The sequence below is a fragment of the Taudactylus pleione genome, unplaced genomic scaffold (assembly GCF_031769625.1).
Source record: "Taudactylus pleione unplaced genomic scaffold, aTauple2 ptg000006l, whole genome shotgun sequence".
Taxonomy (NCBI): Eukaryota; Metazoa; Chordata; class Amphibia; order Anura; family Myobatrachidae; genus Taudactylus; species Taudactylus pleione.
In genome coordinates this window covers 15331791-15350888 of record NW_028284409.1, presented here as the reverse complement: position 1 = coordinate 15350888, position 19098 = coordinate 15331791, and the positions used below count along the sequence as shown (strand labels likewise).

Here is a 19098-nt window from a genome sequence, read left to right as displayed (position 1 = left end):
CGCAATCCTGCACAGGACCAATTGAATAGCCTTTCATCTTATAGTGAGACAGAACAAAGGGATACTGGTATTCACCCTGAAAATGTCACAAATGTTTTAGGGACCACTACCGACACCATAACATCCGGGGTTAATCAAGAAGACCTGTCAGGAGAAGCAACTAGTGGAAACACACCCACTTAAATTGGCAAAGGCAGGAAGTCCTAATCTATAACCTATAACCTTTCTAACCATACACTCATGGATCTGGAAACTAAGGCTCTACAACAGCGATTCCCAACCTCGGTCCTCAAGGCACACTAACAGTCCTGGTTTTAGTAATATCCATGCTTAAGCACAGATGGTTAAATCAAAATAACTAAGGTACTAATTAAGTCACCTGTGCTCAACTATGGCTATCCTTAAAACCTGGACTGATAGTGTGCCTTCAGGACCGTGGTTGGGATGGGAACCCCTACTCTACAAAGAGGACTAAGGGGGGTAACCAATTAGCCGCGGGAAATTATCGCGGCTAATTACCTCGCCCAGGGCTATTCAATCAGCCCCGAAGTTGGCAAGACGCCGGCACTTATCAGGGCTTTTTTTTCCGGGACCTGATGTGTCCCAAAAAAGAATCGACGATATTTGCCATTTTATCACCTGAAAAAAGGCAAAAACACATAAGTCCATGAGCTTATTGCGACACGTGTGTGTTTCAACCGAAATAATAGTATAGGGTGAAAAAAAAAAAACAATCAGTTAAAATCGGAAATAATCTGCGAAAAATCCCTGTTTTTCCCCAATCGCGGGGGTCAATTAGCAATTGTTCGGGGCTAATTGGATACCGCTCTAAGGGCCATATCCAATTAACCCTGAACACTGTTCGGGCACTAATTGATCCCCGCGATCAGCGAAAAATGGGGATTTTTCGCCGATAATCCCCGATTTTCAACAATATTTTTTTTTCTCCCTATCCTATTAATTCGGGCAAATTAATAGAATTGTTCAACTGTTAACACATAGGGCCGCAAGCTTATCGCGACTCCTATGTGTTCTCGCCTTTTTTGGGGCGAAAAAACTGCATTTATCGTGGATTATTTTTCGGGACATATCAGGTCCCGAAAAAAAACCCCCGATAAGTGCCGTCGTCAGGCCGACTATGGGGCTAATTGGATAGCCCCTAGCAAGCCTCGGGCAAGCTAATTAGCTGCGGCTAATTGGATATGGCCCTATGTAGTGAGTAGCTGCTGGTCACTCTGCTCAGCAGATACATCTATTTAGGGTGCCAGAGAAGTCAATAGTATATAGTACACAGGTGCATGGCACTCTAACATTTATTGAAAAACACCAATGTATTTATTATGCTTAAAGCATAGTTAAAGATAGCAGCACTGTTTCACGGCTTGATAGAGGGCAGAGACATGCCCAAAACGTTGCCGCTATCTTCCTTGGCTATGCTTTAAGCCTAATAAACACATCTGTGTTTTTCTACAAATGCCGAGATAGATAGACAGACATACAACAGCTTACACAGACAGCACATGTGAAAGCAAGTTTGTGGTTTGCTTGGTCTTCCATTCTTGCAGAATGGCATTAGTAATACAGTGTAGATGCTTAAGGGCAGGTTGATTTGCTACATTCATCAAAACAGCTGTAACTGTCATTAATGTCAATACTCCGCCATTGGTTAGATATTTTTCTGAATGTGAACATAAATTTATGGACCTCTATGTTATGCCTATTGCCCCCTCCCCTTAAAAAGGGGTGTGGATCACAACAAACTTGTTTTACAAAAGGAAACCATTTGGAATTATAAGTTGAAGCATTTGTTCTGGCTATATATTCTCCATTTGGACAGATAGGGCTTTATTTATTATCATTATTTTTACTAAAACAAAGTGAAAAAGGGTGTTTTCACACCTTTTCATATTATTTTAGTTTTACCTAAATTTACTAAAGGGCAATTGGAGTAGAATTCATGCCCTAATTATCATATATTTAAAAAAAATAAACTTACCTGAGTCCAGGGCCGTTGATCGGTGCTCTGGTGATGTCCTCCCTCCAGTCAGCTGGTCTCCCGGGTCCTGCACTGTGACCCTGGTCAGCTGTTGAATTAAACAGCTGACTGGTTCACAGTGCAGGATGGGAGACCAGCTGACTGGAGCCACGGTGGGAGGACATCAGCGAAGCAGCGATGACCTGACCGGAAGTAAGTAAAAGTAAGGAGGGGTCGGGGAGGGGCGGCTGCGTGGGGGGGGGGGGGAATTGGAGGGGGGGTAGTGGCAGCTGGTTGGCACATGCCCTGAACCTTGTCACTGTATTTTTCCAAAAAATACAGTTATAAGACTGCAGAGGGGATTCGCTGGGACAGAGCTTTATAGCAATCTCTGTCCCTGCAAGGGATTTTTAATAAATCCCTGTAATATTGCCTGAATTCGCAAAGCGAATTCAGTCGGAAATATCACACTACAATCTGCATTTTAATGCGGATTGTAGTAAAATAGAGCCCTAAGTCATTAGTCCTTGAGATTGGTGTACACTATGTACTGAAACGGCCATAGGGCTATGTGCATTGTACTAGATGATGTGCTCTTTATGACCACACTGGATAAGCCTTGTAATAATATTCCATCATGCTGCTAGTATGCCCTTACTCGCACTTCTGAATTTTGGAAACTAGCTGGTTACTTTGTATTTATACACTGAATGGCCAAATAATGACTATCAGGTGATTTTATGCAAAGTAGCTATTCTGCAGATAATACTGATGAAGGATGTCTGAATATGTAAAAGAATGGAAAGGCAAAAGATGGCAAACTAATGAAGGGCATCACTCTTGAAATAATGGTTAAACATGATCTGATGTACTTTGAACGTGGAATGATTGTTGGCGCTTGCAGCAGCAGTGGCTGCTCTGATGAATTGTATAAGGGACGCAGTTGTTACAATGTACACAGAGAGGACCAGCAGAGAAAAACTGGGTCTGGCACAAGGCCTCTGGTGCTTAACGGCTACTGGATGCTCAAGCAAAAAAAAGAGTGGGTAGACTTGTTCAGTCCTACAGATGAGCAACAGTGCATCAAGTTACAAATAATCTGAATCAGGGACTAATTCAGATGGCCTATCAATTAACAGTACACCGCATAATACCTAACATGGACTACAGAAGCAAAAGGCCTGTCCATACGCCCAGGGCTGTGGAGAGCCGCCCGGTCCCAGGGGGTGTGACCTACTCATGGCCACATCTCCTTAGAAAAAAAAATAAACCTTTTTACGCTGGGGAGGGGGATGCTGTGTGCCCCCCCCCCCCCCACACACACACACAGGCAGAGGAGACTGCTGCTGCTCAGCAGCAGCAGCAGTCTCCCACTGTAGCCCAGCACACAGCAGCTGTACTGGGCTGCAGACAAGAGGAGGGAGGGGCAGAGTTGGACCCGGACCCCTCCAGCATGTCCGAGCTCAAGAAATTAGTACCTGCTCCACCCCTCTATCAAACAAGGGTGCCCCCCACGTGTTCAGGCCAGTATGGGGGAGATCTAACACAATGTATTGTATAGTCATCACCACACAACTGCTACTAGGTGACCACATCATTTGACAGAGGGGACTCCAGTCTTTAAAATGTTGTTATCCCTTAAGTAATGGAAGCCAGGATGGGAGGAGAATGTCCTATCCCTGGGCCCTATGTATATTCCTGCAGTGTACGAGGATTAATGTCTGGCTAGAACACGGTCGACCAGACATTTACTTCTATTGGGGCAATTATTTTGAAAGAGGGGAGTTCCCTCTCTTAAATGAGTATGCCCCCATCTTCGTAGATGGTAGTATGGGGGAGATATAGGGACTTACAGTTCCTCACCACATTCTTTAGTATATTTTAATGTAAGAAAAATGCCATCATTGTGCGTGTACATGACCTCACAGCGCAGTGAACTACTAGAATCAGATAGCTCCTCCCTGGTGTGGTGCAGGTACAATTTTTTTGTTGTTATTTTATTGGCTCCCATGAATGCAAACGATGAATGGGACTTGTCCTCTGCTGTGAACGACAAGCGAGACACTATAAATTTGCAGAGTGGTTAAAAAAAAATGCTGTTCGATGGTTGTAAATACCCCCCACATCTTTGGCTACATCTCCCAACAGCATAAGCCTGTGGTTCCCAAACTTTCATGAATGGGTGCCTTAGTCACAGCAGCCCTAGAATAAGAAAATTATGCTCATCTGTCATCCATGTTGTGGTGGACATGGTTGTGCTTATTTGTCTGAATGGCAGGCACCAGCTGATGTTGTCTCAGATCTAATAACTCTGCCTATTCATAGCTAATCTTTATAGCGTGATGCAATGCATGTTTTGCTAAAAGCTTTATCAAGGCTTTGTCACAAGCCTTAATACCATAAGGATTGGGGGTACCCACAAGATACATAGAAAACACCACAGGTCCAATAATGTCACAAATAACCGTAGATCATGAATAAGAAGCATATTGCCCTCACAGACTGTTTGCTCTCACCACAGCGCCCACACAAGACTCCCATTAACTAAACAAAATGCAATACTGACTGAGCACCCTACAGTACTTATCTATTGGGTACTTTTGGTGCACTTGATTTAGGATCCATGCCCCCTGTAAAGTGGCAGTAATGTAAAAGGTGCAATGCAGACTAGGCAGTCTTTAAACAAGTGTTCGAGCTAGCAAGGTGATGCTTAATACTTTATCTTATAGACACTGTAAGATTCAAATAACTCTAAAGAATAATTTCCAAATGCTAATCTTTTTGCTAGATATCCAATTCCTGCTCACCTGCATTTCACAAATATCTGCAGTCTCCTTCTTGGGTAAGGAACTTGCTTGGAAAATGAACAGACTCCCCCAGGGATGGTTAGGTCCAAATATCACACTCCCTCCTTTTCTGTCGAGTTATTAATTCTGAATGATGGCTGTAATTTTACAGATCTAAGGACTGGTACAACTACAGTTTCTCTCCTACTGCTCTCTGGTAGTTGGAAGTAGTGTCTGGCTGGGTCCTACAACTAGCTTTTCTCATTCTCCCCCCTTCCCACAGAACAGGGCTCATGCTCTGTCAATCTCTCTGTAACAGCTCAATGGTGGGAGCCCCACTACTTTGTCTCTCCTTTTCACGCCAGCTTGCTTCTCCCCCTTTATCAACTTCTCAGACCTTTTGGTTCCTGGCTCGCTATTGATCGGCAGTGGCCATCTTTTTGTAGCCTCCTATGAAGGTGGTCATTTTGTGTTAGGTCCTGCTGCCTATCCAGATCTGTGCATGCTGGCATAAATAGGTCTCGCTCTATTATTTTAAAACATATACCTGTGCAAGTTGAGTCACTCGCTGTAACACACTACCGACAGGCCAGTGGGTGCTAACATAAACCTGATTAAATGCTAATTACAGCCAGAAAGTGTCACTGGGGATTTCTTCTATTATTATTATACATTGATTTCTCTTAATGTCCCTACATACTTATAACTATATCTAGTTCTACATAGATTTTGCCTTTTCCTGCTGAGTGCCCATCATTGTATATTTTTGTCTTAATCCCCAAAAACTCGTTTTCGAAGGCTAATCACAAGTATTAAGTTTCCCCCAGATGTATCACAGAGGGACCGCAGCAGATACCTGCTGTGATCCCTCCATTCCCGCCGGCAGTCGCATCCCCCATTGTTTTCTATGGGGGATGCAATGCTGCCATATTTACCAGTTTACGGCATGCGAGGCATTCCAGAGATTGCTCCCCACAGCTAACTCCATCCCCTGGATCCCTCCCCGGGAATTGAGCGCTATACAAGTGCACTTGGAGCCCCTGCCCTGTGGGTACTCTGTAATAATCCTGACGATGTATTGGCATTCTGCAATTAAATAATGGGTGCTAATATTGCACCCAGATCACATTGTAAATGTGATTAATGATAATGGGCCCCTGAGGCTGTTAATAGCTCTCTGGATAACAGGTACCTGTCATATTTTAGTGCAGTACTACACTGGGATGAGAAGTTGATTGCATTAATTATACCGGCTATAAATAGAGCAAGTTTCTTGTTTTTAGTGTATATGTCTATAGTACATGCTAGCTGTATATAATTTACAATTACTATTAAAAGTGTAATATATCCAAGCATAACAAATACTACAAGCTTTTTTAATAGCTTCCTTGAAAACAAATAAAAGTGTAAACGTTATATGAATAAAACAATGCAACTAATACTAATTAAGATATTACTTGCCGCAGGGAGTTATGAGACCATATAAATGGTTTGAATTTTAAGGTTGTTTTTTTTGTTTGTTTTTTTAAGAGAAAGGAAAACAGTAGGTACAGTAGCACTGTGTAAGAGGTTTCTGCATCAGTGTGACAGCTCAGACATTGTGGGAGGGTGGAGTGGGGTCAGGTGAAACGAGATTATTATACCTGTTAAAACCAGTACTGGGTATATTTAGAAGGTGTAATCTGTAGTTGCAGTAATTAAGATGTAATACTGAGAAACTTAGTAACAGATATTGTTTAAACATCAAACGTGAAGGAGCACTAGACCTAATATACAAGTCATCATATAATAGAACTACCATTATCATTACAGTATAGATGTAGTAGTTTCCATACACACACACGTAACATTAATATATATATTACATATCCACCAATTTATATTTAGTGGACCTTTAAGAATTATGCTACATTACTGTATTTGTCATCCTTTCACATGACCAATACCTGAAGTGGTGACCGAATTCAGCAGCAAATAGAATATATACAGTAGTCAGTTATTTAGTTATGTATTCACACCACTCCTACATTGATGTATTTGCAAAAACATTGTGACCTTGGGTAATTTCAGCTCTGTAAAAACTCTCTTCCAAAGTTACTTACTGCCTCATTCAAGTTTGAGGTTTACTATATTCCAGCTAAAAGAACCAAAGTGAAATAGTTGTAAATTAAAATTTATGTTCATGTAGAACATAATATCGGACAAATAAAAGAAAATTTCCGCGAAGGTATGCAAAATGTAATTTTATTTTTCACTGACAAGTGCAGATGATCCATGATAAAATATTCATGGTTGTAGATATAACATCTTAAATCTCAAAATCATGAACATTGTCTGTATAACCCAGTAAGTGTGACATAGACAACTTTATTATCAGTAAATAACAGTCTTTGACCAAGGGAAAAGGTTTGTCATGATATCAATGACACCAATACCTCTTATTCTGTAGTTATCGGGATTGTGATTATCCATGCTTATAGCCTCAGAAATACAGTTTAAGATACAGTCATAACATTGCTAAGTGCAGTTTTATTTACCATTCTTTTATGCTGTAAAATAGTGCTTCAGACTACTGGAAATAATTGAATTATGCAGAGTACTAAAAAGAACAAACCATAATGTAATGAACCATGCAGGCATTAGCATTGCTCTAAATGTGTAATATACAGTAAAACATATCAAATGCCTCATGGTCAATCATTATAGCAGCAAAATAGATTATGGCTGGAATGCTATAATGTTTATATGCTATTATAGGTGAATAAATCCTGGACAGATTTTTTTCAATTAAATTGAAACACAACATGTTCTAATGTCATAAATGGAAAGTGCAAGGTCACTATTAATGCTTACAAAAAAAATGTAATTTGTTAAAGGCTTGTTGCAACTAATAAGCATATCTGAAAACATCTGTGCAAATACATAAATTATTTATATAGTATACAAACAGTATATCTTAGGTGTAAAATACACTTTGCCCCACTACCTTAAACCTGACACCATTTTTTCGCTTTAAAACTACACCGACAACTATCTATATATTATACTTTCTGATGGGTTCCACTTTTTCACTTAAATTCCTTTTTTACCTAATGCACATAATATTTTCTGAAAACGAGAGGGAGGAGTGTACATGGTCTGGCAGGCTTATAAAGAATGATGGTACTTGTTACTGTAGCAATGTGAAGAAATGTATGTTTTATTATATACTCTGACATCTTCAGTTGATGTTTTAGAGAAACAAATGCGATTCTGTGTGGGGAATGACAGGCATGGTCATTGTAGATTAATAATCTAATAAAGTTCTCACTGTGAAAAAGCCGTGAGCTTACACTATTCCCTGGGATCATGCAATATCAGACGTCCCACATTAAGGAATAGTGTCAACATTACTATCAAAGTCACATATACAAAGAAGAAAAGCAAGTAGTTTTAATGCGTGCACTGGGACCCACGTTGGTAATTTAAAATGTAATATTTTTAATAGGTATGCATTAAAATATTTCACTGTATTAAATTTAAGATGGTGAAATATAAAAAAATAGAATTGTGCAAAAGAGATGAACATTAGTGTATAATAAAATATGCAAAACAAAACCGTTGTCAATTTGTCATTCTTTCAATATGATCAGTGTTTAGTAACAAAGTGGTTCATTACTTATTAGTTTATTCTGTTATTTATGTTGAAAATAATTGTCTCTTCAGGCTAAATGCCTTCACCAACTTCTACAAGTAGCAAATTGTATCAAACAGTACAGTGACTAATGTGTATAGTCAGTATTCCAAACTGATAGTGTCTTCTCTTCCTATGCTTAGATGTCTTATCCTTATGTATTGCCATGCAATGCTTATAGTAAATATTTCTTAGCTATGCAGTATGTACAAATATGTTGTAGTTCTGAGTCTCTTAGCTATAAGGTTTAATCCCACACGACAGGTATATTATATGTTAGTATATAGTTGGTCAACACACCTAGTATTAATGGGTCTCAACTACATGTGATATATATTAGTAGTTCCCATTATATCATGTGTGTGTGAATCATACACCATGAAAAAGGTTTAATAGGTAAAAAGGTTAACCTTTGCAGTTCTGGGTATTCATGTATACAATAATGCAGCTGAACCTTTAGGCAATTGCAATCATTCCCAGCATGCCTTGAGAAAGCCTGACTGGTGAAACCGCCGTAGGCTATCTATAACCGATTGTTAATATCATGTAACTAAATTCAGTGTTAATATGTTGCTAAATGGATATAAATCCCAGCCATTGATGTCTAAATTAAAATGATATATGCACTATACATAATGCTGAGACTAAATGCAATTGCCTACTATTATTGAAAGCTATGTTAATTATATGAGGCCTATGCTCCAGTTACTGAGTTATAAAATGATACATGTGCTATACAGTGCTGGGAATTATTGCAATTGCCTAAAGGTTCAGCTGCATTATTGTATACAAATGCCTCAGTTTCAAGCTAATGAATGCATGTATTCCTTGCATTTTTAGGCTCATTAGCATTAATGGAGATTCATAGTACCAGTCAGTTGTCAGAATTTCTTTAGCTATACAACTGAAGTTTATTATCTCGTCTGACAGTAACATTAAGGTGTCTGAGCGATTCATACTACAACCATTGGCATTATCTATGGTTGTGCTTTCCACATAAAACTTTTAGCCATAAGGGGGAGATTTAATTAAGCTTGGAGAAAGATAAAATTGTGAGCGACAAAGCACCAACCAATTAGCTCCTGTCATTTTTCAAACACAGCCTGTAAAATGAGTTGTGAGAGAGAAAGCATTGTATCTCTCTCCAAGCTTTATTAAATCTCCCCCTATAGATAGGCGTTTGAGTGGTGTATAATTTTGATGGTCATTTCATGTAAGACTATTTAAAAAACTTTTTAAGAAAAAACAAATCAAAATCTATGGCTGCTCAAAAATCATGTTTTTTTTTTTTAACACATCAATGAGAACATTTTCTTTGTTGCTAGAAACACATGGCTAAAACTGAAGTTGACTGAATATACAATATCACATCAGCTCAATGTAGCTCAGCAAATACATGCAATTAACTACCTCTGTAATTCTCCTCGGACAAATACTTTGAAAAAAAAAAAAAGTAATTTCACTTTGTTTGTAAATATAATACTTTTTGTGCATCCTGAAACTTGTTGCACACCCCTCATATATGTAAAATCAGTTTTATTATACTGGTAAGTGCAGATGTCATTACTATCCAAATTAGACAGTACACTAAGAGCAGAAAATAAAAATGAGTGGGATTGTCCACTAAATTAGCAGAAGTTAGGTGTAAAGCATTAACATGAAATAGGTCTCCAGTTACTTCAATTGCTGCCAAGTTGTTTATTTACCTATAGCAGGGGTGGGGAACCTTTTCTGCCGAGGGCCATTTTGATATATATGACATTATTTGCGGGCCTGGTGCAGGCAACGCCCCCTTCGTGTGATGTCACACAGGGGCTGGGCCACACTCACCGGTGATTAAATGTCTGGAGCATCCTGAGGATGCTCCAGGAGCTGTAAGGGCAGCGGTGTGACCGTCTGAAGCATCCTAAGGACGCTCCAGGCGGCACTGCTGCATAGATTCTGGCAGCAGTGCTATTCTAGGCACCCTGCAAGCCAAATGAGGATAGCAGAAAAAAGCTCAGAGGGCCAGACCAAATGATTCCAGGGGCGTTATATGGCCCCCGGGCCTGAGGTTCCCCATCCCTGACCTATGGGAACACCATGAAAATTGTTTGTTTTTTTTACATCACCTTCCAACTAGCAGAACATTAGGGCCCTTATACCAGCAATACTGGTCTCAAATTTCAGTTTTAGCAGGTACCAAAAAGGAGTGACTTTCTCTTGGAATATTCTGTTTGGAAGAGGTGTGCGCTTGGGGTTCATACCCTATTTTTTTTTCCAGAAGTGTATCAACTTTAATGTGCCTTTCAGACTAACTGCAGCATCCAGTAGGCATTTTATATTTTACCCCTGCAGCACTAACCAGCTATGGTAACCAAGGAAAGGTAAGACCAACAGAACCTAAAGACTAAGGTCTGATTTAACAGGATCAAGATGGTAACGTGTAGTATGAAAGTACTAATTAAGACTTCAGCAAATGAAAACTGCATGTGTTCTATTTTACATATACAGATGTGTCCTGCTACAGGTTTGCTGTGTGCGCAGCAAATCGCGCAACACATGGAGCGAAACGTGCATCAGTGAGCGGATAAGCGTACTGCGTTCGCACCACCAAAGAAATGCATGGTGCGATCAATGCGCACCATAGCATATGCTGCGGGTAATCGCATGGCGCAATGCATGCGTACTTTTGTAGCGCGATCAGCAAAGATGTAGCAGGACACATCTGCATGTGAACCTAATAAAAAGGTTCCAAATACTTACTCCTACCACTTCCACACAGAAAAACCTGGCTTTTACTCGGCAACTGATGACCTGGTTTTTTTTTTTGCTGGTCCCAGCCTGCACCCTGCTTCACACAGAAAAGCATTTGCAGATCAAACCGGGTATTTCTTCTGTGTGAATGGGTCGACATGGAACTCAATTTCTGGGATTTCGACCCTGGTAAAAACCAGGGTAGAAGTCCTGGGAATTTTGACCTGGGTTGACGCTTTCACATAGCAGAACCCATCTTGATCCGCAAATTAAGGGGTCCAAATGCTTGATCCGGCAATTTTGCCTTAATAGTCATTAGGGGGGTGTCCAAAAGGTTCTGAAGCAAGCCCCCACTTGTTTAGCCCAAAATAGAGATTTTGCACATCTTTTCTGCTGCCTTTGGGTGGAGAAACTTTTTCGCCTGTTTTAGCCTATGGAGTTTTCGCACATGCGAAAATGTTCCGGAATTGAATAAAGCGATACTTTGGAAAGTGGCGAAAACATTGCATCGGCGAAACAGTTTAGCTGATAGCGGCTTTTCTACTCTAATTGAATACGGGCCTAAGTTTGTACCTTGAGAACATGCCGTCAATGTCACTTTCTTGATATATTTAGATAAAACTCTTAAGTCTCCTGATTAACCTTATTATATTGTGATTGATCACCAGTGCTGATCATCTGGCTAGATGCAATATGATTATTCAAAAAGCTTTAGTTGTTTAAAAAAGTGGTATTTTCTAGCTTTTGTCCTTTTATGTAGCCAAACACTGCCCAAATCTCAAATTCATGCAACAGGAAACCTCAAGCCTTATTACTCACTTTCTTTGCCCTGCAGGTGGAATAATTTATTTTATTTAATTTCTAAAATTAAATGTCAGGATGATTTTCTTTAAAGAATGAGTAATTTAAAAATATTATAGTTGCCATTAAAAAATGGTCACCAAAAAAGAAATAAAGGTTGATCTAAAAACGTACCCTGTAACATTGAAGCAGAAGTGTACTTTGCCTAATGGTGTAGCATGTTACATACAATTTATATATTCCTCTCTGAAGGCACTCTGCAGAGTGCTTACACAGACTGATAGTTTGATTCGCAAAGGAAACCCAGATTTCAACATGAGAAAAAAACAAAAGTGTCATCAATATGAGGAAAGTATTATTTGCAAATATTTTAATAATCACATGAAAATGTTATAGCGGTTTTTATAAAATTACATCTATCTCTAGCATTTAACAATGTACCTTACATTTTACAGTTAGGGCTCTATTGATTCTATAAAAGATTTGAGATAATTATTGCCGACTACATGGAGATCCGGAAAGAACTGCCCATTAGGCCACATTTACTTTACCCGATAAGGACAGGCAATGGAAGGCTACTGGGGAAATCTAAGGCAGCAGTGTACACTACCATGTTGCTGTGCATCCATTTACAGGACCTAATTTATCCATTAAAGTAGACTTCACTACAGTTTGCAAGGGCTGCTTTATTCCGTTATATAACTGATTGTTACACACTGCCCACTACACTGACCCTGCTTTGGAAGAAGCTCTTTCACCCGTATGCCCCAGTAGCCTTACTCCATACCCCTAAAAGCACATATTCTTTTAAGGTTCAGGTCTACCACTCTTTTGGGATACTTATAGAGCATGGCTTAATATAAATTAAAGCTTAAAGAAAAATCCCTTCTCATCCCCTTACATTCCGTTCTGGGGTAATCCATCTTTTGCCCCCTCTCTTATCAATTCAGTTTAGAACTTGGTATCAGAAAGATATCATGTCTATCAAAGATGTGTTTGACCCAGGCATCCACCTCCTCTCTTTTTCAGAATTACAAGAGAGATATCATCTCCCTTGTTCTAATTTTTTCATGTTCCTACTAATTTCAATCCTTAAACGCTCCCCTAGATACTTCTTGTCCCCCAGATACTTTGTCATCAATTTAGATTTCTTGTAAATCATTTAAATTTAGGATTAGACCTCTTTATTCTCACTTAGTGGAATCATCCTCCCACACGTGGTCCTCCACCTCTCAGGCATCGCAATCGGAGTTACCGGATTTATCAGAGTTCGAACCAATTAAATGTCTGAACAAAGTTCTCCTCAATCTTAAATCTGCTCATCTACAAGAGGTCCATATTCGTATTTTAAACCGTATATCTCCTCTAGTAAGAAAAGAAAAATATGTAAAACCTGCGCTTCAATTTTACAGATGCTGCACACACAAACCACTGAGGTGGTCACACAACACCACTAATACAGAAATAATACAAATATAGGGAATGGGCACACCCTCCTAGGAAAAAAAGAAAACTCAAATATAGTCATTGACTTGAAGTGATAATCCATAGCGAAAATGGAAATGTTACTTCAAAACTAAAATGTCCTTCTCAGGGCTTTAGTATTAATGTTAAATGTTTCTCCTTGGAATATAACAGCTGTCCACACCAAAATTATCCTCATCCGGATAGGGCGGTGTATATGGCACACCAAGTCACATATTAGTCAAACACTCCAGGTCTCCCGAGAACAAGACCTGGAATAATGACTCCTGTTGTACAATTCTCACCCAGATGCTATCAATCACCAGATACTGCAGACCACCACCAACACGTTTCAACTCTAGAGTCTCTGTCCAACAAATGGTAAACTCCTGTAAGAGCTGGTCTGATCCTTGCGGAAGAGGCGCTCCCTGAGCAGATCAAAGACCCTCCTCCTAATCCACCTATCAGAGAACTGTTAGGGGAATAAAAGGAACTCATGAACACCAACCATTCACACCTTGAAAAAGACTCAGACAGAGTTGAAATGCATTGGTGATGGTCTGCAGTATCTGGTGATTGATAAAATCTGGGCAAGGATTTTACAGCAGGTCATTATTCCAGGTCTTGTTCCCAGAAGACATTTGGAGTGTTTGACTAATAAGGGATGTGACTTGGTGTGCAATATACACCGCCCTATACAGATAAGGATAATATCGGCGTGGACAGCTGTTATATTCGAAGGAGAAACATTTAACATTAATACCAAAGCCCTGAGAAGGACATTTTGGTTTTTAAATAACATTTCCTTTTGACTTTGGATTATCCCTTCAAGTCATTGACTATATTGATCGTGCATCTCCCCTGCACAAAGGAAGCATTTTTGACTTTGGATTATCCCTTCAAGTCATTGACTATATTGATCGTGTATCTCCCCTGCACAAAGGAAGCATTTTCGGACACTGGTGACTATTAAATGCGACCAATCTGAGGCCGCACTCTCTCAACCTGTGGTACTGTGGTAAGGTAAACAGGATTTGGAATAAACTTCTGGAAAGCTAAATTCTGCACAATTGAGGTTGCCCAAAAATGCAGCAGCTCTCGTTTGCAGAATTTTCTTCCTGGAAAGCGACTAGTCCACTGAAAACCCTAATTGACTGTTATGGTTACGTCAGCCAAACACCTAAGTGTTAAACATTTGATTTCCAGTTCTGCTCCCATATTATCTGAATGGAAACTTGCTATGCTAGATGTGCTACATCATGAGAGACTTATGCCTACTTATGATATAGAGAAGGGGTTTTTATCTTTCTCAAAAAAAATGGGGAACATACATAGACCTTACCTAACCAATTGCAGGGGAGTATCTGGAAGGTGTTTGAGAATACAGATTACTTCTTCTTACGGAAGCAAAATGTTTGTTTGATCCCTTTCCACAACTCTAAATGACTTTAATTGACTTCCATTGAAATCTCTTTGTGTGTGGATATGTATCCAGTTTACTCTTATAATACTCCTCTTCCCACCTCCAACTATCCTATATGTGAATTCAGTTGTGACATGGGTGTCCTTTGTGAGAGGTGCTACTTTCACATAATTATCTTGGTAACACAGTTTAGGTTTTATAGCTTTAACAATGATTGCCATTATGTGGTGTATCAATAGTTACTAAAGCTGGGCAATACACGCTACAATTATCGGCGCAATCTACCCGATGTCCGCGGATCGCCCTGATAATTGTAGCGTGTGTGCGGGCGACCAAGGGCTAAATATTGTTCGGTCGGGCATGCCGGACCGTCCGATGCAATATTTGGGAGTTAAAATGTCGGCTGCATGGGGCAGTGTATGCCAAGCAGCGGCTGATAGACAGACATTTCCTGTGTTCCTTCCCATGGAAGGAACAGGGAAATGTCTCCCCCCCCGAGGGCGGAGCACGGATGTCGGGGCTAATACACTGAGATATCTCACAGTGTATGCCGCCAACATCTGCGGGCTGGCAGGTTGCCAGATAAAAGGTCTGTCGGTCTGACAAGCATTTTATCTGGCAGTGTATGCTCAGCATTACTATTCAAACTTATCTGTTTGTATATTTTCTTTCACTTCTTTTTAACTGTTTGTATTGTTTTATACCTTTTATCTTACCTTTTTTTGCAAAAAAAAAGACAGCAATGGTTATTTTGGACTATTGGCAGATATTGTTTTTATACATTTTCAAGACTTTGTGAAATGTGCTTTTTCTGCTACATACAATTTGTGATCTTTGATTAGCTGTTCAATAAACAGTTAAATAAAAAAAAAAGTAGACTTCACTACAATAGTCCCGAAGATCAACTAGTCATACAGTAGATCTGATGATCCTGTAGAATTTGCTACCACTCCATACTTTCTCATAGTAATCTAAGCAGGCATTGGTGGTGTCATTTTGTCCACTAAGCCAAAACATGTAACTCCTTCCCCTTGTTGAAGCTTTATTTTTAAACCACAAAACTATCACTTCAGGTTTGTATAATCAATATTTTAGTATTTATTTTAAGCAAGAGGAACCCTGAAGGTCATCTAAATCAGCAGAATTATTTATAAACGGTTTTATTTTAAGAGCCAATTTGATATTTTCAATGGATTATAACATATTTATGTTCAAAATTTGTAAAATAATTATACATGGTCTTAAAAGAAAAAGCAAAACAATCACTATTCTAAAACAGTGTGATGATTTATGATATATACGGCTTCTAAAAAGTAACACTGCAAAAACTAAGATATAAAAAAATATCTGGAAACTTGCTGCATGAGTAAGAAAGATTTATACTTTTTAATGAGGTTGATCAATACATTTTTAAAGTATTTTTTTTTAACTGGAAATGTCCCTGATTATTCTCTTTGATTAACAGTTTAAAAGATACACAGCATTTACATACAATAGCGCACAATTTCTAATGATAAAATACTATGTAGGATGTTATATGCATGTTGAAACTTATCAAACGTTTGCCTTGTTTTGTTCTGGAAGCATAAATCTTTACAGGCTAAATTAACACTATGTTAATTAGAGTGAGATTGTCATGGCTTTATTTCTGCATTAAATTTTTCTGCAATTATTTTGTTTATTTCTTTTTAACCAATACACTATTATAGAGTAGTTGATTACACATAACAAATATGCTTTGAATTTTTTTTAAAAAATGCACAAAACAAATGCATGTCTTAGAAATGCATTCTTAGAATATTTTTCATCTGGTTTCCCAACTGTGCTGATAAAGTGCGCTAACGTATAAAACATCTGCAGTCTTCTTCAATTTTAATCTTGGCATTTACATTTTGGAATACAAATCATGGGAATGAGGCCCAAAAAATACCATTATATATTGTTTTAATTCAGTTTTTAGGATTTCGTTAAATGCTGATAAGTATGTACCACCCCTTAAAGAGTCGATTAGCTCTCAATATAATATTTAAGGATTCCATCTCGCCTACCCATATTTTGAAAAAATGTGTTAGTGTCCAAATACATCAAATTTATATTTGTAGGATATGATTAAAACAAAGCGACCAATAAGAGAAATCATCAGTGCTCTCCAGTAGTAAAACATAAAAAAGTAAAACATTAAATATTTGTTTGGTTTCAAATGAAGAGGTATATCCAACCCAAAACGTAAAAATACGTGGTGTGTGTGAAATTAGGGGACTTAAAATAATAAACAAAATTGTATTAGCGATTCAGACACAATAATAAACCTGCCGAATCGCCAAATCTACCAAACTGACGTTCCCCCAATTGCTCAAGTGGACCTTATAAAGAGTTTTAAAAGCCCTTCCCTTATGAATTTTTGATTTGTATGAATAGGAAGTTTATGAGGGGCTTTACCAAAGCAAACAATGTGAACATAAACCATAAGCAGCATCTGCTGACCTGCAAGATACACTGACTACCATGAATTAAAAGTCTCTATTATAGGTCATCCATTTCAACACAAAATCTAATTTAAAATTTTCGGTAAAGAAAGCCTTTAAGTGAAAAAAAAAATAATAATACTTGCATTAACAATTACCTCATTTTGCACTCTTCCAGTCAAGGTGTTTAATAATAAGTATTTTAATTTTATATCTATTCAAAATATATAAAACTTACTATTAAAATTTGACCATATTTCTCTAATTAGAACAAAATTGCTAATAAAAAAAGCAAAATGGCTTAAAATATCAAATTTATTGTTAAAAATATCTAAATTTACTTTGGTGGAAAGTTTTTTTTTTTTTTTTAAGTGCTTAGTCAATGAGGACAAATTTTATATTAAATAGAGATTTGAGTACTATGCCCAAATACTTAAACAGGACAGAAAAAAATACACTTTGCTGGCATAGATTTACATTCACCCGTCACATTTCCATGTTACATTTCCCACTTAAACTTGGGAACCTGTAAATACTATATACAGTTTTAGTAACACAATTCAAAGAAAAACCACTGCGATTGTTTTTTTGAATTAGAAAAGAAGTTATTTTTCACAGAATATTTCCTATAAAAAGATATATAACAAAGTAGTAATACCTATAAAATGGCTATTACTAAAACAAAGCTTTCGTCAATAGGCCTCTAGTACTTTAAATGAAGAAAATGGCTTTACAAAATGATAGTCTAAATTCCCACAGTGAGGGCACTGTTGAACGTTGCTGTATTCTGAGAAATAACGCATTCCAATGCGTACATCAATGACTGGCTTCCCACAGTGCTTGCAATTTAGTCGAGCCTGCAATAAACAAGACAATAAATTAAATTGCACTTGATATGAACTATAAATTTGACAATTGTACAACTGAAAAAAAATAAAATTGTAATAAAAAGAAAAAAGTGAAGTCAATGATCGTATAGGTTTAATTGGACAAAGTAACATCAAAAAGCTGCTTTTTTTTAAAATAAACATCTTGTGAACATAGAACTAAAAAATAATTGGTGTTTTTCTAATCTTATGATCAGATCCGGTTCAACGAATAGGGAAATATAAACATATAGCCAAATACAAAATAAAGGGGGAATTTATTTAATTGCATAACAGAACGAGTATGGGTTGTGATCCTGCACTGGTTTGTTTACTTGAGAATAGTGTTATTGAGTATGCAGTCCAACATACCAGAACCAACAGTGTGTTTATATAAGCATTTTTAAATATCACAGATTTTTGGTGCCAGGATTAAATAACTAGTTTAATAGGGGATTTTTTTGCAAAGAGCAAACACAAAATATAAAAAAATCCTTTTTTGGGGCACACTTGTTTAGCTAAAACATAACTTTTACTTAACATAATTATCGAATTACATACATTTCAGAAAATAAATACATTTTCTTCCTAGGGTGTGACCAATAGGTCTTTCTCCTCTCTATGTCTTATACAGCTTGCATTGCTATGAACATAGACATCAAACAATACCGATTCTTTTAAGGCTGTATGTGAACAAGCCCACTGGCTGGTCGTACTGCGAGTCATACCCCCGACTTCTGGGTACAAGTGTAGCACACACACGTGTCCCTGCACCCAGGCACTCAGAAGAGCACACGGGATCTGCAATCACTAGACCTATCTACAGGTACATTATCTCAGCGTTCTCTCATTTGGGCAGCACTCTGGCACTACCCTGCAATGTTATTTGGATAACAGGGTATCCAGACT

At 38.2% G+C, this 19098-nt stretch overlaps 1 protein-coding gene across 1 annotated transcript in view; it reads right to left on the bottom strand.

Annotated features, from left to right (window-relative positions):
• Positions 1 to 16170: 16170 nt before the first annotated feature.
• HECA (HECA ribonucleoprotein granule regulator) overlaps positions 16171 to 19098 on the bottom strand; it is a 76615-nt gene continuing 73687 nt past the window's right edge. The window contains exon 4 of the mRNA XM_088451737.1: positions 16171 to 18180. Within this exon, the coding sequence (XP_088307863.1) occupies positions 18016 to 18180 (165 nt within the window). The 3' untranslated portion in view covers positions 16171 to 18015. The remainder of the gene's footprint in view (positions 18181 to 19098) is intronic.